General features: G+C 37.2%; 1 protein-coding gene across 1 annotated transcript in view; it reads right to left on the bottom strand.

The window, feature by feature from the left end:
- Positions 1 to 502: 502 nt before the first annotated feature.
- Positions 503 to 22,552, bottom strand: part of LOC139722048 (ankyrin repeat and IBR domain-containing protein 1-like) — a 137,129-nt gene continuing 115,079 nt past the window's right edge. Inside the window, exons 19-21 of the mRNA XM_071633367.1 lie at positions 19,565 to 19,644; positions 12,741 to 12,818; positions 503 to 6,371 (exon numbers count right to left, since the gene is read on the bottom strand). Coding sequence (XP_071489468.1) covers positions 4,984 to 6,371; positions 12,741 to 12,818; positions 19,565 to 19,644 — 1,546 coding nt within the window. The 3' untranslated portion in view covers positions 503 to 4,983. The remainder of the gene's footprint in view (positions 6,372 to 12,740; positions 12,819 to 19,564; positions 19,645 to 22,552) is intronic.

Raw genomic sequence — 22,552 nt, forward strand, 5'->3', positions numbered from 1 at the left:
CTGCTTCTGTCATTTTCTACTCGACTGTCGTTCTGACTCAACCATTTCATCTTGACACACAGTGCATTTACTTCAGAATTCACCTGTTGGTCTATGATTAACACCATTTGATTAACTGCCATAATGAGATCACATAATAGATCTTGATTGTATTTAGATTGTGGCTTTTCATCCTTTCCCCAAAGAATCTTTATTTGGTAAAACATGCATTGCAGAGGTATGAGAGAAATAACAAAATTTTCAGAATTTGACCTTGACCTTTTAACTTGAGCATGTTCACCAAAAAGTTGAATGGCACAACTTCATCCACTCACACATACATATGCCAAGTTTCATATCGACATCTTAAACTCTTCCTAAGTTTACGTCGTCCACAAAATCAATTATGGACAGACAGACAAAAGGACAGACAGACAATCAGAACACATAATGCCTCCAGCAACACTTTGTGACAGAGGCAGAAAAACATTGTGATGGACCATTCATAAAACCCAATCCCATCATATATGACATTGGCAGTGACAGTAATTGGGTTGTATTTTTCACTAGATAATAGGCCCTTACATTTGGTTGCCATGGGCAACATGAAAATGTTGAAAGCTGTGGCACACTGATGACTCGGCAAACCTCCACATGCTATTTCTTCTTCTCCTGCCCAGCAACAATAGTAGGCATCAGTCACTGAAAAGACACACTTATTGCCATATGTGTTTTTAGTATTGCCTTGAAGAGAAAGGAAAGGTGGGAGTAAGGAAGGGGCAGAATGAACATTCTGGCATATCATGAATTGTGTGCACTACGGAACCAACCTCATAAGTATCAGTCCATATGGGCACACTTCTTGAATTTGAATGAATAGAGTGATTGATTACATGCACTGTAATGTTTTAACCAAAAGCTGTACATAAATATATGTTACTACACACATAACATCCCTTATATGCTTGACACATGCTCATAAAATGTTTCTGTGCAGTTCTATCCCAGTATGACCCTTTGGGGACACAGACAGGTTAGTATGAACTTTTTTTTTGTACAAGATCACAGGGTATGCCAGTTTACAAGAAGGTTGAAATACATCCAAACTGACTGCAGATAGGAGTGAACATAAAAAACAAGAGTTTTCACATAATCTTGAATATAACAACATCTCAACGGCTATTCCCATGGTTGGCCAGTGTATCAAAGATTTTTTTTTTTTTTTAGACAGAAAGAGACAGTCACAGTTTGTGTTAACAGCACCTGTTTATTTGTCCTACAGGCAATGAAAACATATACTAAGAAAGTGTCCACAAAAGCCACAATATAAATTGCACTGTTTGTAATCACTTACAAATTTGTCACTTGAGAAACATGAATTTCATTATTTGATTTGATTGGATTCGATTTGATATCATCAACTGATTTGAATGGGGCATATGGTCATTTCAAGGATATATATTCTACAAGAGAACTGATGATTATGTATGCATTTGTAGTAGATTATTTGTATTCTAAGCTGATTCATATGTTTGTTTGTTTTGATGATTGTAAAGCGCTTCGAAACATATTGTATTAAGCGCTAAATAAATATTTCATATTATTATATTATTATTATATTACTGAGTATGAAGTTAGTATTTCTTTCTGGACCTAACAAAAAGAATTGATACCTTTCACACTCATTTATATTCAATCACAAACATTGCTATGGCAACTGGTATGCCTCCGCCATATCACATTCTCCAAAATTCTCCAATTTATACTGCCAGTGTAAGAAGACAATTTCACATGATTTTAAAGTAATATTCATCTGGATGTTATACACCAATTTCCATGACAATACTTAGCAAATTTTAGCATTTTCACTTAACCTTTGATCCCATGGACCCAGCCTTTCCATACATAATCCCTGTGTGGTAATGCATGTACAAAATTGTATGTACCAAATTTAAATACACTGATAAGTATATACATTCAATCATATCTAGGGTATGGAGAAAATCGAGTAGTGTCAGCATAAAGTAATATAATTTTAGCATTTTAATCTGACCTTTGACCCCTGACCTCACGACACAAAACTTCAAAGAGAATCAGTGTCAGGCAATACATGCTATGTACTAAGTTTTATGAAGGTACCTTGGTGATTTCCCAGATATGGAGGAAAAAAGTGAAATTTTAGCATAATCACTTCACCTCTGACCTTATGACCCAAACTTTCCCTTACCTAGAAAATCTTAATCTGGTAAAACATACACTGAGTTCCAGGACGAGACATTCAGGCATTAAAGAGATAAAGGGGAAATACTGAAATTGTAGCATTTGTCCTTGACATATGACCTTTGATCTTGACCATGTGCATTCAAAAATCAATAGGCACAGCTTCATCCACTCATACAAACATAAGCCAAGTTTCATCTAATTTAGATACCTCAAACAGTTCTTATGTTACATCATCCACAGAATTGATTACGGACGGACACACATTATGTATGAACAACCCGAAATCTTAATGCCTCTGGTGCCACTTCATGGCGGTGGCATAAAAATTTTGAAAGTTAAATGTGAAAGGACTACAAGTATTGTTAAATAGTAAATAAAAGTTCATCCCCTCTTTTGATGCACTCTGTCTTCTATATCACATTCTACACACTGCCATTCAATGTAATCTTTTAAACTTGAAATATCCGTTGCCACACGATGGAACTGTATCCCACAGGTCGTTAAACTATATGGGTTAAGAATATACCATGATGGACCTGCATACCTAAGATATGAAGAATACATGTGTTGCCAGTAGAGTGTTTACAGTCAGCTACCCAGATATGACCTTGACCCTATTTAAGACAAGACACTGAGGACAGTGTCACCAAAGTCTAGAATTGAACATCATACATCCAAGTGCAAAATTTAAACAATATCTGACATGAAACGCCACCTGTACGGGCGTACACAAGACATCCACCAAACTACTGTATGGACTTTGACCCTATAAAATATCAGACAGAACAATGGCAGCAGAAATATCACCATGATGCAGGTCCACACAAGTTTTTTTGGAAAAAAAAAATTCCATCACAAAATGTGAAGAAATATCACATGGTGGCAGCCTTTGACCTAATAAAGGGTGAAACACTAGGGGCAGCACAACCAAACCTAATAAACTTCAATAATTGACAAACATACATCTTTGTACAAAACAAACAAAATCCATTGAGAAATGTGGCCAGTAGTGTGAAGACAAGAAGGCGCCCAAAAAGCAACCATTTAGTGTTTGAAGAAAGAACATGCAAGGGCGCTACATCCAAAAGTTGCAGGTGACTGGATCTTTACATCACGCACTTCCTAATCAAATTTGAATAAAATCTGTTAACAAATGCAGCCCATATGCAACACACTTGACATCGCCAAAATATGACCTTTGACCTTTTACAGAAGGTGGAACACTGGGGCAGCATCACCAAAAACAATAAAAGGGGGTCTAAGTTGCACCATGATGCACCTCCATAGGCCCTATGAACTTTTAAAGAAAATCAAACCATAAATGTCCATGGCATAGTGCACACAAGAAATATAACATGGTGGCTGCCTTTGAATGTGTCAAGGGCAGAACATTAGGGACAGCTTCACCATACGGCACAGGGGTCTAGACATGACTGATAAACTTGGAACAAAATCTGTCAAGACATGAGAACAGTAGAAGAAGTAGATCTTCAACAATCAACCTTTTTGCATGTAGAGATGGACAAGTGAGGAGGCTTTCACCAGAGGTTACAGGTGGCTAGATTTTTGTCATGATATGAATCTGAATAAAATCTGTCTAAAAACATGGCCAGTATAATAATAATAGCTGGTTTTTATATAGCGCATTTCATACTTGTTAAGCATCTCAATGCCGTTCGCAGACTATTATTACCCCGGTCAATGGATGCATTATTTAACACCAGCATTGACAATGCTCACTCTCCACTCCCTGGGGACATTCCAGCCAGTCGCAGCCATTTTACAGGCGCGCACATGCTGATTAACAAACATAAGCTTTCTCATCCTACGGGGTATCCATTTATACTCCTGGGTGGAGAGCAGCAATGTGGACAAAGTGCCTTGCAGAAGAGCAAATGTGTCGGGCTTGGCACGGGCTCAAACCCACGAACCATACCACGCTCATGTCGCTGCCCACACAAATGTGATGTGGTGGCTGTGGCCCAGCAGTGCTGAATCAAAAGCGTTCTCCAGTACATGTACTGGGGGATAAAATGATTACAAATGAATATGTGCTGGCAAAATGAAAAGGACAATAGTGAATTTAAGAATCATTTACAATGTTGTCATATTAATATTTCAATTGACACTACTGCCGAATACTTGCACAAATTACACTGGAGAAATTCGGTTGAGGATCATTACATTGATTTTTCTCATTGTTTTTCTTTATCAAAATTGGATTGCAGAAAATCTATTTCATGACATACAAATGTCCCAATTCCTTCTCACATGTTTTGAATATTCATGATGCTATGTGAGATTTATCAACCCCACAAACTGTCTATTATCACAATAACTGAGAGGAAAATGTTGACACAATATTGATCAAACAAACACTATCAAGCAAGCCACAAGCAGTGTTCACTATCTACAATGTACTCGACTCATAATGGACATAGACAACACTGCTTCAATGCATTTATCAACACATATGATTTCTGCAGTATGCAGATAGTTCCTACCACATAACACAGTACAGTTAGTGGGACAGGTTTTGGATACCATCATGCACACAGCCAAAATCTATTCATTGTAAAGGGGGTAAGACTACACCAAGTGCACACTCTTACTGATAATACACCTTCCTCTCTTCACAAAATAACACAACATGGCACCAGGTAACAAATACACAATGTCATTTTATACCAATAAGTACAGTGACAAATTATATTCAAAAAGATATATATTTAATATGAAAATGGTGCACAGATGTTGAACTTTCTCATAGAGAAGTTTGGTTTATATGTAGACCTGCCAGACATCATTCTTGTCATCCGACAGATCAACCTGATCATTTGGGAGACTTGGTGATGCAGCTGTTGCTAGGGAGTCAGCATCATCTGGTATACTCTCATTAGGAGCACTGGATGAATCTGTCTCCCTTGCCTCAGCATGGTAGGCACTCGGTGCTTGCAGCGCTGAGCTCAAGTGGACCATATTCCCATTCTCAAAGTCAATAACCGGCACAGTGTCCAGACCATAACTTGAAGATGCGATGGAACATCTATTGGGACTGGCATCTTCTGTCTCAAAAGGATGAGGATTGGTTGCTAGGGCCATTTTGAAGTTGGAGGGTGCCGGGGCCAGCACATCTGCAGTGGCTCTTTTCCAGATATCTTCTGTAGGCCTGGGGCTAGGGTTATGAGGAGACAGTGAGTTCCCAGATGTGGACACTGAGGGCACTTTGATCGAGGTCTGTATGAGTTTAACAACATCACCCTCTGAGACCTTGCGAGGCTTATTGAGCAGAGGCCTCTCTGATGAAGTGATATCTCCAAGACTGGACTTTTTGATCAGTGCGTGGTTGGGGGACAATGTCTTCCGTTGAAGCTTGGTGAAGACAGGGGAAGTTGATGTATCAAGTCTGGTCTTAGTAGAGGGGGAGGAGGAGAGGTCAGATCGTACCTTGGGTCTTGCAGCTGGTGAGCCACCAAGAGGTGAGCTCCCAGTACTACCAGCCTTAAGGTGAGTACAGGATGTGTTTGGTGCATTATCTCCAATTGAGCCTGGATTTTTACTCATGTCCTGCACAGATGCAGACAGGACCATGTTCTCTGCCTGAAGTTGCTGTAAAGCACGGTCAATAACCCCCGTATGTGGGTCACTGGATGCCCGCCCTGTTCGAATGTGAGGAACACTTTTACTGGAGCTAGACATGTGACTCCTAGAGCCCTTTTTTCGGACAGTGCTCTTGTCCAACTTCAAAGCACCAGCCAGGTTTGGTGACTTGCTGCTCATGGTGCTCATTCCTACTGCTCCTGCAGGTGAAGAAGAAATTGTCTCACAGGAATCTCTGGAGTATTTGTGATCATCGCTTTTTTTGCCTGTTGTACTCCCAATTTTTTCCAGGAACTCTTTCCGCATCCTTCGGATTCTCTCAGCCTCCAACTCGCCATCTCTGGATGGTTCCTGGGCACTTGCCATTGCACCTCCGTTACCAGGACGAGTCTTATCTGTCTTTGCATGCCTGTTGCTCCTTGATTTTCCATGAGACCTGGATGCTGATCGCACCCCTCTCTCCTTTGATGCACTTTCCAACAGCAGGTCAAAGTCCATGTTGATATTGAGTCCACCAGATGTAGCAGATTTATAGCTGCGACGCTGGGCAAGAGAAGTGTGAGGCCTCTCTAAAGGGGGGGGGGGGGGAAACAGGAGTATAAGAGACATGATTCATTATCGTCTGGGCTCGGTTGTTGACACTTCAAGTTTTTCATCTGAAAATAGTTTCAACTTCATTAGACAAGGGAAACTAATTTTCCTCTTCATGGCCACAGATTCATCAATACATTCATCTTTAAAATGTTCTGAGCATACCAAAGAATGTTTGGTAAGATCAGAATCAGACCTGTCATTCTGCACGAAACGAACCCGGCCATGCTTGTCAAGTTGCAGTGTCACTGGAAAAAAGTCAGCCACAACACATCTAAATTTTCTCCTTGTTCCTAGTTTATCTGCCAACAACATATGAAACTGGTATGGTAGTACCATTCCAAAACTATAATTTCCTAAACCGACTGCAGAAATGGGATTATATAACACTAAAACTGCATTAGTTAGCAAAAAAAAAATAATAATAATCTCCCCAGTAACATCTTTCATGTGCAATTTTGCATGGATAGCCATACACATTCAGCTCAATCGATGCACACAAACTGTGCGAACTCCTTGTTATGACGTCTGCATATCATTCATCAGAAATTAGATCGAAAATATTTTTGGTGAGGAAGTGCTCTCAGACTACTATGTTTGTCAGGTTGTTTCATCATAACTATGTATTATATATATAATCATAAGAAGAATGAGTCTCAAATACGCCATCTGTAGATCTAACAAGAAGGTTTTTATTCACAAAATTTTCAACCCGCCTCGGGCCTTCATAAACACTGATATATGATGACATAAATGGTATCCGGGGGTACCAAATAAAAATCTGCCATTTTGTTGAATTATCTATCTTTTTTAAAAGGTTGTACCCTGGGTTGCCAAAAAGCGGAAATTATTTTGGTGCTGGAGCTCGCGCGCGCTAGCCACTGCACTGCACTGCACTGCACTGAAGCACACGCTATTGCTAGCAAAGCGTACCATGCATGCACATTATAACATGCAGTGTCATGGGAATGACTGTGTACATGCACACACAGTGCATGCAATTCTCTGCTGCTGTCCTCGAGTGGACGTGAGGTGGCGCTACACAATGTGGTACACCTGGGTACTACGGTACCCCGGGGTAACGTGTCATGCATCATATATATATATAGGGTGATAAGCACAATCAGGGTATGCAATAATGACTTTCTCACTTTAAAAAATTGTAACTTCTAAAAGAATGCACCAACTGACTTAACCCTAACTTACCTGGGGGGGCCATAATGCCCCCCCCCCCCCCCCGACGAATTCCGCGACCATTCCCGGCGCGCAAAATATTTTGACCGCGCTACTCGCTGACTTTTTACTTTCAAGTCTCGCGCAACTTTTGAGACCAAATTTGTTGCGCCCGGGCATACCGTTCCGAAGCCACGCCCCTTCAAAAAGTTTTCGTCAACCCCAAAATTGCTCAAAAATGTGATTTTGCGTACAGTCAATACAAATTGTGTTCTTTCAATTAATTCATATAAAGATTCATATTTTTAATTTTGATGGCTGAAATTAATTTATTTTAGTGTAATTATGCTTCAAAAAATGTGTATGACAAATTCTGCTGAAAAAAGCGACGAAAACAAAAGTTTGAAAAAACAAGGAAATACATAAAATTTGATAAAACAATAAAAAACATAAGAAACTAATTTTGATACTGAGTTGTTTTTTTTTACACACAAATGTTCAGAATGTCACTAGGAATATTTGCACCAAAAATCAGCATTCCATAAGCCAATTACAGACGAAAATGGGTTTTTTTGCATATATTTGCATAATTAATTAATTCATAATAGAAAATGCAAGTTTTTTTAAAATTTAACTTAACAGTCTTGTAGATTACATCTGGCTTTATGTTCATGCAAAATTTTGCGGTGATCACGCAATCAACGGCTGAGATCTGAAGGGGGGGCCATAATGCCCCCCCCCCAAGGAATTCAAGTTCGCTAAATAGCCCAGATAAGTTAGGGTTCAAAATTCACATGCAGCATGCTAAGACATCAGTAAGCACATGTGGTAATACAATAGCTAATTTCTTCTCATTTACTGTTAATTATTACAGATTAATTACCAAAAAGTCCCTCAAAACCCAAGTAATGTGTCAAAAAAAAAGCATTTTACAACTTTCGTAAAATCAAAATTTGAGGTCCAAATTTTAAGTCTACCCCTATGTGTTTGGTATCAAATTAATGGATTTTTTCCTGGCATTGCTCGCATGCAATAAAAAAAAAAAAACAGTGGTCCTTTCAGCTGGAGAAAGTTATGAGGTCTGAAGTCCCATCCTGGTAGGAGTGTAATGCTGGCTTATTTTTGTGACATTGTGACCTTTTAACCCATGCTGTACAGCTATACACGGAGAAACAGCTTATTTTTCTGCTTTTCCTCAAAGTACTGAAGATACACTACAAGATGGTGTGCTGTTTGCCGATAAATGTTCAGCCAGTTTTGAGTTTTGAGCCATTTTCAAATGCTGAGGAAAACAAGTGCAGCCATTTTTTTTTGTATTTTCAGTGAGGTATATCCTAATTTGACTACTTAACCCTATTCTAACTGGGGGGTGACATTTCGCACCACGATTTCACAACGCGCAAAGATTTTGCCGCGTCGTTTCATGACTTTTTTCATTGAAGTCTCATGCATATTTTGAGACAAAATTTGCGACGTCCGGGTACACCGTTTTGAAGTTACGTAATGTTTTGCATATGCATGTCAACCAAAAAGCAGCTGAAATTCATGATATCGTGTGCAAATCCAATGCACATTGTGTTTTTTGGTTAAATTGATACAAATTAGATTCTTCTAATTTTTAATCATTGGAATTAATCAATTCTAGTGTAGATAAGCCTGAAAAAGTGCCTGCAACAAATTTTGGCAAAAAAAAAAACAAAACAAAAGGTCAAAAAAACAAAACAAAGGTCGAAAAAACAATAAAATACATAAGAAATTAACAAAACAATGAAAAAACAAAAGAAATTGATAACGATTGTGCTATTTTTTTACACGAAAATTGTTTGATGTGTCTTGAGGAATTCCGACACAAAAATTTAGCAACCCTCCAGTCTTTTTAATGGAGTTCATAGGTGAAAATATGATTTCATGCACAAATTTGCATAATTAATTTATTAAAAATAGAAAGGCAATATCTTTCTATTGTATTACAATGTAATCTTGTAGTTGACATCCAGCTCTATCTTCAGGCAAAATTTCGTGGCGATCGCGCAATCGGCGGCCGAGATCTGAAGGGGGGGGGGGGGGTCAAACTGACCCCCCCCCCTCAGTAAAAACGTAGTCTCAAATAGCCCTGTTAGAATAGGGTTAAAAGAATCTTTTCCTCTTATTGAATATCCTTGGTTTTTTAACCATGAATTGTACATATGTAGCAATCTAGTGTGTGAAAATTTTAGCAAATTTGAGCAATAAGAACTTATTTTTTTATATCTTTACAAATTGCTGAGGAAACTAGATATATCGCTATGGCTACTGATATGCCTCCGCCATAATGCATGGTTCTACTAATAGGTCTATAGTACAATGTCTTGACAATGTGTGATGACAGTTTCACACAATTGGCAAAATATTAAAATGACAGGTTTGACACAAATGTGCTGAATGTTCACTTTCCTAGAACTAGGTTCAATTGGATGAATGATTAAAATGTCAGAGTGCAGGTATTTGGGGAACTGATGATTTTTACTTGACTTTTGACCCTTTTATAAGTTTATGCATTGAGTAATTTTCAAGGTATTGAGAAAAAGTATAATTTCAGTATCAAATGGGAAAATAGCATTATCTAAACCTGGCCTTTGACCTTTGACCTCACAGTTCCAAAGAGAATCACTGTTAGGGTGAACATGCATAAATATGTAAGTTTCAAGATGATACCTTGAGTTACTTTAGAGATATGGAGGAAAAAGTGCAATTTAGCACTTTCACTTGACCTTTTACTTTTGACCTTTTGGCAAGAAACTTCCCCAAAAATATATATTGGGTAATACATGCCATACATCAAGTTAAAAAAAAAAAAAACCTTCAGGCATATTGCATTTTAAGGAAAGTAGTGATATTTTGAAGAGTTGACCTTGACCTTTGACCCCCTGACCTTTGAACCATGACCCCCAACTTCCCTAGATAATCACTGCCCATCGGTACAAGCATATATACTAAGTTCCATGAAGATACCTTGAACCATTTGCGAGATATGGAGAAAAACATGAAATTTCAATTTTTTTCACAAAATAACCTGTGACCTTTGACCTTTGACCCTGTGACCCTAAAATCCACACAAAGTATTATCCCCCAAGGATATACCCTCATACCAAGTTTGATGTAAAACCACCACACGGTACTTGAGATATCGACAAAAACAAAACGGGACGGACGGACGTACGGACGGACGGACGGACGACCCGAAAACATAATGCCTCCAGCCACTTCGTTGCGGAGGCATAAAAAAGATTGATCCACACCCATATTCTACTGCATGAAGGTCATATGATAAATGTTCAGTGTTTGTATTTCAATGCTTTTTCAATTTTTAAAGATATCATAAGCTAAAAAATAGTATTTTGGTTTAATATGTCATTGTTTGAGTGTCACAACTTGGATATCAACTCAAGTCATCAATAAACCTCATATTCATTCTTCTATCTGTGTTTACAAATATAGGAATGGATCCAAACACTATGCGCACATTCAAGGTCAAACTGTACAGATAATTTTTTAATGAAAAATATCATATCTTCCAAAGTACCAGCTCTAATTTCATAAGTCTTTGTTATAATGGCCAATATATGTCTGTTACCCATTCCTGAAAGTTTCACTTCTTCACTCTTTGGCAAAAGTGAAATATTATAAAATATTTAAAAGTGGTTTTATTTGAATTCAAAGTAATGCCTACAAAATTGATCATCCATTTTGAGTAGTGAAAATATGACATTTATTCATACTTTGTGATATGTCATGGCTATGTGCTGGTGGTGAATGAAAGGGATATTTATCAGGAATATCTAAAAGCAATTTCAGATGAAAAAAAAAAAAACATTCTCCTTTTTTAATGAATTTTTCCAATATATTAGTCATTTCAATGTAATACGACACCCCTAATTAAAATGCTAATTCATGCGCAGTTTAATGCAAAATTTTGACTCTTTCTTTACATGAAATGAAAATTTTAACACTCAGGTACAACAAACAGCAAAAAAAGCATTTTGACCAAGTTTTTTTCATTTTTCCCCTGTTGCGCAATTGCATACCCTGATTGTGCTATTGACCACATACATGTATATATATATATATATCACCCTGCATCACAAAACCAACAAAAAGTCGTCAGACATGGATTTTCAGTTAAGGACAGATTCTAAAAGAGCAGGCAGACTCTAAGCTTTAAAATGATGTATAACTCAATTCAAATGGACTCTCCTAACCTATATAAATATTGGAAAGAAAGCCCATACTGTGGAAAAGTTTAAACCGAGAAAAGAGGCTCTGAAGTACAGAGTCTATCCAAGCCCTTAATCTTTACTAAGCCGTGCTACCTGTGCCATGAATGGGACAAAAAACATGATGTAAAGGACTGTAGCAACAACAATGAAGGGATTATCAGATTAAGCTGAAATTGACAATGCTCTATTAAAACATCCTGTCAATGATAAATGTCAACTTTCAAAGCAGTAACATCATCCTTCCAAAAGTTAGTAGAGGTAAGTGAAGAGTGTGCAAAGGATTTTCAAGAAATGGAAAGGGGCCTCTAAGAAAAACCTTATCACACTTCTCTACCACAAAAAGGGTTGTAGAAAAACTGCTAAAAACCCACTTTCCCATTCAATTTATGATCCCAAACTCAAGAATAATGTAGATGAAGAATAGCTCTTTCAGAAAGTATGGGAAATTCACAATTGACTTGGATGACCCTTTTCACCTTTCTTGAGTCCTCACATAAAATCAAGGAGTGCGACTTCTTGTTTGTTTTGTGATGCATGGTCACATATATAAATACGGTATATAATAGTAGAAGATGAATATTATATATTAGAGGGTGAGAGTTTATCTTTTGAAAAACTGAGTAAGTAGTTTGAAATTCTATTAGTCTTACAATCCCTCGGTAAGATCACCGTAACATAACCCCTTGACAATGATTTATATGTTAGAAGCATGCGTAACTTACGACTCTTTGTCTGCATTTGTTACAACTTTTGCCAATTAAACTCCCCTGCTTTCATTTTACTTGTTTTGCATAAGCCAAGATTACTAGCTTCCTATATTAGTGCTATCATTTGCATATATTTGCTGGAATGTGACAAAGCTCTTTGATTTCACTCCAGTTATTTGATTGAAATCACCTATTTTCAAAGCCTGCTCACCTTTTGGAGACCTTCCTGACTCCTGAAGAGACAGCTCAATAGCCCGCTTGAACTCATCATCAAAATTGCCACTCCCATCTGACACAAATGAACAAGACACATTTATGAATACTTTGTACCACAAACACTCTTTACACATTTTGTTCACTTTTTACATCTCTCCTGTACATTGCAGAATCAAATTGTTTGTCACAAATCACAAACACTTAACTCCTCTCATTGTAAATGAAATTACAGTTTGGTTGCATACAAGGTATATCTATAAAGTCAGGCACAAATATTCCACACAGACTCTTTCCCTTACTCATAACCCTACTGTCCACACACAATAGTCATGGCATACACTCCATGTGCCTCACATTCGAGAGAGAAAGGAACTAGAAAAGTTGCTACTGTGACTGGTATGCCTCTGCCATATCGCATGGTTCTCCCAATAGGCCTAGAGTACGTCTTGACAATCTAATAAAACAGTTTCACCTACTGTAATTGGAAAAAAACAACTTGAAATGACAGGTTTGTCACAAATGTGTTGAGTGTTTACTTTCCTTGAACTAGGTTTCTTTTGGATGGATGGCTAAATTGTTTAACAGATCATGCACAAAATGTTTGGGAATTAGAGCCTTGTCACTTGATCTATGATCCTTGCCCTTTGACCTCATGACCCACAACTCTTCAAATAATCACTAACTGGTAACATCCATTTTCATGACAATACTTTGAGCTATTTTCAAAATACATAGTTTCATTATAGTTTATGTATTGAGTAATCTCCAAGGTATGGAGAAAAAGTATAATTTTAGCATTGAATATTAGAATTTTAGCATTTTAACAAGGCCTTTGACCCTGTGACCCTAGAATTCCCAAGAGAATCATTGTTAGGCAATATATGCATATGTACTAAGTTTCATGAAGATACCTACAGACATTTCCAAGATACTGAGGAAAAAACAGTGAAATTTTAGTATTCTTACCTGACCATTGACCCCCATGGCCTGAAACTTTCTCTACAGATTCTGTATCTGGTAATACACTGTACATGTATACATTGAGTTTCAAGAAAACACATGTACCTTCAGGCATTGCATAGATATAGGGGAAATAGTGAGATTTTAAGAATTTAACCTTGACCTTTGATCTTGAGAATGCACAGATAAGTTGAAAGATACAAATTTGTCCCCTCATACATACATATTTTAAGTTTCACTAACATACATCAAATGATTTTTTTTTTTTTTTTAGTAACGCTGTCCACAAAATTCATTACGGACGGACGGACAGACGGATGGACAGACAGACAGACAACCCAAAATATGATACCTTCAGCGACATTTCGTGGCAGAAGCATAAAAACTGAATAATAACAAAAAAGCAAATGTGCAAAGTCAAGGTAACAATGCACCTTCCGAAGCTACATTGAAATACAGATCAACACACAGTTGCAAAGTGCAGATTTCTCTTTGCATTCATGATGTAAGGTGATGCCAAAAAACATTTGTCATATCAATGTCACATCAAATGTTTGTCTGTTTGTTTGATTTTTTTTTTATGGTGGTGGTGGGACATGTCAAAAAGCTTCTAGTGCTTAGTTTGATTAAAGCTACTTTCAAGTACATTATTTGTAATTTATAAGTGAAGAATTTGCACTTAGGGTACACCCATCCATGCAATTATATAGGGTATATATAGGGAGAGAGAGCTTGATTTTCCAAATATACATACATGGTGCTAATGAACTAGCTGAGTTTATCTGTCATCTTACATACAACGTACATGTATGTGGCATACCCTTTCTGTCCTTTCCTTGCCTTTGCTCATGCATTTTCCTTCCTACAATGTGATGCCGAATTACATCTCTGACCATAAACCTTATTGTTGATACATATAGCATAACTTTATTACATGCTCTATCAGAGTTTTAGACAAAGCCAGTGAAGCTCTTAATATACATGTAATTAACAGATAGAATGATAAAAGACATGGAAAATACTATAAACTGAATGACTATGAAATGCCCTGGGTACACACACACAAAAAAAAAATACTGACATAAAGACATTTTGACCTTTTCAGAGGAATCTTTATCATAATTAACACTGCCATTACATTGGGATCTATATATTGCTGTTGTAATATTACATTCGAATATTATTACCCTTCCAAAAGAAAGCAACAAAAATTATTTTTATAGCTGATGACAGCCACTTAAAGATTAAACAGAATTTTAGACCTCAGGGCAGTCATGCCCCAAAATGTTGAGATTGATTTGCACAAACCTGTTATAAAATCATTGCATCATACATACTTCTGTTATCGTAAACCAGCAAGCTAAAACACTTCTTTAGTGTCACCGAGAAATCTTACAAAATACCAATCTTGAAATGGGTATTTTGAAGTTTAAAACAACTACTTTTAATTTCTACTTTAAAAATATATCAGTTATTCCACAGTGATGATAATGGTCCTGAAGCTACATTCTGTCAAAGCTACCATTTTACATGTGTGAGAAAATGCAAAATGTTCATACTGAGAAAACTGACTGGTCCCTTCTTGATTGCATCTGCATAACTGCCTCATTGTACAATGAACACAATGCAGGGAAGGGGGGGGTTCTCAGATTGTCCTTGGTCAATGGTATCAGGATGATATCCTACTTCAACAGAAGACTGAAAACATGGCACCCATTTTCACTACCCAAATTGTAATGTTATTATGGTGCACTGACCTATTTATTACATAATACCCATAAGGGAGTCTTGTTCTTGGTTAGCAATCTTATAAGACTTTGGTGAGAGCCTACGGAGCTATTGACTATCAGAAAAGATAACAAGGGTTTGAAACAGCCAACGAGTCACAAAAGAGCTAAATGAATCCAGATGACCTGCTGTGATTGCTCAAACTGCTCTTTGGAAGAACAGAAATTAAAGCACTAGTGAAAGATGTTACAAGAGCATGAGACTATCCTATAATAGATTACAGCTAGAATAATTACTGCAGATCAACATCAGTGACTGTGACAGAAAAGTCAAGCATGGACTACAGATAACCATTTTTATTTTGTTAGTGAGACAATGGTAGTGAGAACACGCATTTGCCAAATCGCTGGTCACATAGTACTTGAGATGATGTTCTTTGTAAGATGTTTTATAATTCAAACTAGAAATGTCGCTATGGCGACTGGTATGCCTCACCATAAAACATGATTCTCCTAATAGGTCTATAGTACATCTTGACAATGGGTGATGACAGTTTCACACAATTGGCTAAATTTTAAAATGACATATTTGTCACAAATGGGTACAATGTTCACTTTCGTTGAACTAGGTTTTAATTTGATGAATGGCTGCATTTTCTAAGAGAGCATGCATTTGGGGATTTGAGGACTTTTACTTGACTGTTGACCCTTTTATACATTTATGCACTGACTATTTGCCAAAGTATGGAGAAAAAATATAATTTTTCTATTAAATAGTAAATTGCAAGCATTTTAACCTGACCTCTGAACCTATGATCCCAAAATTCCAAAGAGAATCACTGTCAGGCCAAACATGCATAAATACAGAGCACTCCCGTCATAACAAACACGGTTCTAACGAAGTAAAACTTCTGGTCCCAAAATTATCGCCATTGAAGTCTATGGTACAAAATTCGCTTATAACGAACACAATTATAGTGAAATTTTCGTTATAACGAAATCTTTTTTGAGTACCACTGACAAAGAAAAACAAAAGAAATGTGCTCCGTTATAACGAAATGCGAATCGCTTCCGAAAATACGTAGCGGAACAAGCATTTATAGCGTCTCTGCATGGGTGAACGCTTCACATCACTGTGTACGTGTTCGCTCCTTGTGTCCTGCACAGTTTCCGAGGGGAACTTGCATTATTGTAATACAATAATCTGAAATTAAAAAAGGTTCGTTTTATTGTTCCAAAGGTACTTTATGACAAAACACACAGATTCTGATACACCTAAATGTCCGTTAGTTTGGAAATGAAATAGGGTTTGTTATTACTAACATTTTGACGTTATTCAAACAGTTCGTTATTACTAAAGTTTGTTAAACCGACAATGAGATATGGTTCTTATGATATGACGGTTCGTTAGTCAGAAAATAATAGGAATTCTAAACTTTCGTTAATCGGAACATTAAAAAAAGTTTAAAAAAGGTGTGTCCACTAACAAAACTTGGGAATTGCAAACTTCATAATCGTCCTAAGATAACCAAACCTACGAAATAACTAACGTTTCTCTCTTTTTTTTTTTTTTTGATTTACAAACCTTCTTCGGTTCGGAATAACAAACCTTATTTCCTTGTCGGATTAAAAAACCTTCGGAACAGTGAACCATTCTCATTTTTTCATTTACAAACCTTTGAAATGACAAAACTCATTTCATTTTCTGATCAACCAGCCTTCGGAAAACGAACAATATATTTACATCTAAATTATGAACTTTCGGAATAACGAATCGTCGGAAGAGCGAAGCTTCAAAACAATGAACAAACCTTCGGATTCCCAGGAATGGCGAAACTTCGGAACAAAGAGTCTTTCGGAATAACGAACTTTAGTGAGAAACGAATCTTTGGAATAGCGAACTGTAATGGAATCCTAAACTATCATTTTCTATACGACTTATTGTGTGACAAAAAGAACTTTATGCTCTCTTTTAAATGTAACATCCAAACGAAATCAAAAAGGTACCATCCCATTTCACATAGCTTTCCAGTGTATGATGAGTATTCAACAAACATAATATGATATATACGTGGTTACCTTGTTTTTGTTATATATTGTATTTGTTCGGTTATAACGAAATTTCATTATAATGAAAGAAAACGGCCGGTCCCGAGCATTTCGTTATAAAGGGAGTGCACTGTATGTACTAAGTTTCACGATGATGCCTTAAGCCACTTCTAAGATATGGAGGAAGAAGTGAAATTCAGCACATTCACTTGATCTTTGACCTTTTTGGAAAAAAAACTTCATACAGAATCTCTACTGGGTAAAACATGTATACACCAAGTTTAAAAAAAAACTAGAAATGTCGCTACAGCGACTGGTTATACCCCCGCCAAACAACATTTCATAAGCTTTGGTTAAAACAACATTTCATAAGCTTTGGTCAAAACACTGAGGAAGTAGTTAAATCCGCAAGATCTTTCCTTGATCTTCTGCCACTAATATGCCGTTACCATGGCAACGTACTTTCGGGTACTGTCGAAAAATGCGTCTTGCACATCTACAACCAAAGGCACACATCTGTACCAAGTTTCATGGAAATTGGGCAAAAGCTGAGGAAGTAGTTTGCAACACAAAATTTTCCATCATTTTGGCTCATAATATGTGAGCTGTTACCATGGCAACATACTTTTTGTCACTGTCAAGAAATGTGTCATGCTGACCTATATCCTAAGACAAACATTCAATATGAATTCCATGAGAATTGAAAGAACACTGATGAAGCAGTTTTGCCATGAAGCATTTTGCCCTATATTTTACCAATAACATGCCGTTACCATGGCAACGCACTTTTTGCCACTGCGGAAATATGTGTCTTGCACATTAACATATTCAGATGAACATCTGTACCTAATTTCATAAAAATTGATCAGAAACTGTGGGAGGAGTTCGCGACGCAAGATTTGTACCCATTTTTGCCCATAATATGCCGTTACCATGGCAACGTACTTTTGGGTACTGTCAAAAAATATGTCTTGCACATCTACAACCCAAGGCACACATCTGTGCCAAGTTTTATGGGAATCGGTTGGAAACTGAGGAAGTAGTTCGCGACGCAAGATTTGCAACGGACCGACCGCCCGACCGACCGCCTGACCGTCCGCTGATTCCTATATACCCCCTTCAAACTTCGTTTGGCGGGGGTATAAAAAAAAATCCTGCAGGCATTGCATAAATATGAGGGAAAAGGTGAAATTTTGAAGAGTTGACCTTGACCTTTTACCACTGACCTTTGACCCCATGACTCCAAAATTCCCTAGATAATCACTACTAGTCATTACATGCATATGCAGTATATTCTATGAGGATACCTTAGATGATTTCGGAGATATGGAGAAAAAAGTGAAATCTTAGCCTTTTCACTTGACCTTTGACCTCATGACCCAAAACTCTAACCAGAAAATCTTTATTGGGTAGAACATATATACACACAGTTTCAAGAAAATACCTTCAGTCAAGGTATAGATATGGGGGAAATAGTGAAATTTTCACCATTTGACCTTGAGCATCTGTACCCAAAAGTTGACAGGCACAACTTCTCCCCCTAATACATACATGCCAAGTTTTATTAAGATACCTCAAACGGTTTTTTAGTTACGCTATCCACAAGATTACGGACGGACGGACAGACGGAAGGACGGAAGGACAGAAGGATGGAAGGACGGACGGAGGGACGGAAGGACGGACAACCCAAAAACATAATGCCTCCAGCACCTCTTCATGGTGGAGGCATAAAAAGAAGTTGGTTCAGCAAATATGGAGTCTTGTGTTTAAACCCACCACTTCATATCTGCAGGGAACTAACAAGAACCTCATTGTGTGTACACATACTTTATAGCTGCCTCTTTTTTCCTCAGTACCGATGTGTGCTCAATGGAAAATACCTCTTCTTTTGCAAATTTGGAAGCTTAAATGGCAATCCTTTGTATGTGTTACAATCAGATACATTATGAGCACATAAGAATGCAATTCGTTCTGACTGTTGTTACGGATTATCTGCACAACAAATAAATACAGCTAATATCCTTATGATTTGCGGAAGCAATTTCAAGAGCTGTGCAAATGAGAATAGTGGCAAATTACTCACTTTCAGACACCAAACTTTGTGCATCTTTTCTCCTCGGGCTCTTCGGTCTGCTTGGCGAGACACGTGGTGTTCGATGAGAGCTATACAATATATTGGTGGACAAACAGAATACAACTTTGGGAACTGATCACATGAAAAACATGTCATTTGCAATGGAATGCACGGCCATTGTATCTGAACATCCCCTCCCCCTGCTAAATACCAGTTAGTGATAGGGTTAGAGTAAAGATTAGGGTTAGAGTAAGGTTTAAGGTTAGAATTTGGGTTAGGAAAAGATTCAGGATTAGGATTAGGGCTAGGGTCAGGGGAAGGGCCTGGGACAGCTGTCCACTGAGGGTTAACTGTCCTAGAACCCATAGTCATAGGTACATCACAATTTTACAATCACCAACTTACAAAATATATATCAGTATATGATTGACAGGGGTATTTTCTGTTTCCAATGTGCATTACCCCCCCCCCCCAATCCAATACAATATGATCTTTGAGAACACTTTAATCCATTCCTCATGGGAACCTGGTATACTAGGTTCCCATGGCGTCTGCTGATACAAGGGAACCTGGTATACCAGATCAAGAGCCCTGTTTTATCAAGCGATAGTTATCATTGATCATGAAATCAATGATAACTCTGATCCACTTATAATCAATCAAATCAATCATAACTTTACATCAACCATAATTTTCAATTTTACGAAGAGACTTATAATTGATTGGAATTTACAGTATAAGTCATCACACATGACTTATAATGTATTTAATCGAAATAACGACTGGTGGCCGAGCCTAGTTTCCTGCATGGTCTGCTTAAAAAACAATACAGTACATACAAAACAAAACAAACGTATGTGTACAACACGAAGCGCTCACACAGCTCGCATAGTACAGTGCAGCATGTAAGTGTGTAGTGTGTGTGTGGCGCTGACAAGCCCCAGAAATCTGCCTAATGATAGAATGCATTGGGTAATAGAGGATATCTGCGCAGTGTGACTGAAGGTAAAAGTCAGTATGCATTGTTTTAAGTCTTATGAGAGTATTGACAAACACTGAAGAACTACATAAACTTGTTACACGTTCATGTAATGTTTTACACAAGGGCAATTAGTAACGTTACATTTTAGGGACATTCTCATGATTTAGATTAGACTCATTTCTCTGTCTGTGGATGTGAAGTCTCATTAATGTCACCAAAGATCATTCTAGTGTAGACCTACAACAGAGCAAAGAATGAAATCATTTTATGAATTATTCTAGAAGAAAGGTCTGCTTTTAATGCCGGTTAGTAACGTTACAAAAAAAGGACATAAAAAATTGATGGGCATCTTTGAACAAAAAGTTTGCTAAAACTGGTATAGCTTCAAATATATCAACACTTATTTTTCATTTCTAGCTTTAAGGGCAATATCTACCCCAAATATCCTTTCTCATTGTAACTTTGTTTGAAAATTAAGTACAAAAATCATGGTTAGTAACGTTACGGTTAGTAACGTTACGGTTTGTCCAGTGATTACAGAATTGTGTGTTAACTCAAATCATTACATGTTTCCTCATGAGAATGCACAGTTAAAGCTAAGAAACATCAGATAAGACATGAAACTCTTATTTCAATCATCAAACTCATGCAGTATAGTACCATTGTACTTGTACATGTTAAAAAAGACTAGAAAAACAGTTTGGATGAATTACAAACTAAAAAAAGTACCACTTTTAAAGACTTGGTCAAGTGATATCCACAGTTTCATAACTTTGCCGATCACTGTTCATCATGACTCACAGTAATTCACAAAAGAAGCCTGTTTTATTGAGCAAAACAGTTAATGTGTTCCTTATCAAGAGTACCTTTAGTAAAGGGGAAAGAAATCAAAGAGCAAAGACTAATGTACCGGTATGTAGTATGTACAGTGTATGGCCAATTGTGGTGTGCGTAGTCATTGCACAATAGGAATCCAGCATAATGCAATGTTTTATATTTTTGTGAAAGTAGTTTAAGTCACGACATTAACTCAAATAATACAGTGTATTACAACTGCAGTTGAATTCATGTTTATTCAAGTCTAAAGACAAGTATTTCTTTTTTCTTTTCGACCGGTTTGAATGTCTAATCTCTGCATTGCTCTGAAAACAAAAAAGTCTGTTCGCTGTACCTGAAGCGTAATTACCCCTGACAAACCGTTGTATGATAATTTCAAATTGGGACAGAAAATTTGAAGTGATGGCCTCAATTGTTTTTAACACTACTTTCCACACAAAATGCTCTGCTGGCCCACAGACTCCATCAATTGCCCCTTCCCATGGGAAGTGGTTTAAAAAAAAAAAAAAAATCGCTCAATGTACACCTTGTGAGCCTTCTGTAGTGATGCGAATGCTGCAGACCCCCCCCCCAACATTTCCCGCCACGATTCCGCAACGCGTAAAGATTTTGCTGCATCGTTTCATGACCTTTTTTCATTGAAGTCTCCCGCATATTTTGAGACCAAATTTGCGACGTCCGGGTACACCGTTCTGCAATTATGTAATGTTTTGCATAAATGCATGTCGACCTGAAAAAAGCTCAAATTCATGGTATCTTGTGCAAAGCCAATGCAAATTGTGTTTTTTCGTTAATTTGATATTAATTAGATTGTTTCAACCTTTGACCAGTGAAATTAATCAATTGTAATGTAGATAAGCTTGAAAAAGTGCCTGCAACAAATTTTGGCAAAAAAAACAAAACAATAGAAAACAAAAGGTGAAAAAACATTAAAATACATAAGAAATTAACAAAACAATAAAAAACAAAAGAAACTGATTTTGATTTTGCTATTTTTTTGCAAGGAAATTGTTTGATGTGTCTTGAGGAACTCTTACACAAAAATTTAGCAATTCTTCAGTCTTTTTTATGGAGTTATAGGTGAAAATATGATTTCATGGGTAAATTTGCATAATTAATTTACTAAAAAAAAGCCAATATCTTTTTACTGTATGACCACGTAATCTTGTAGTTGACAT

The sequence above is a fragment of the Diadema antillarum genome, unplaced genomic scaffold, assembly GCF_040938485.1.
Source record: "Diadema antillarum isolate AM-2024a unplaced genomic scaffold, OU_Dant_1.0 scf00000156, whole genome shotgun sequence".
Taxonomy (NCBI): Eukaryota; Metazoa; Echinodermata; class Echinoidea; order Diadematoida; family Diadematidae; genus Diadema; species Diadema antillarum.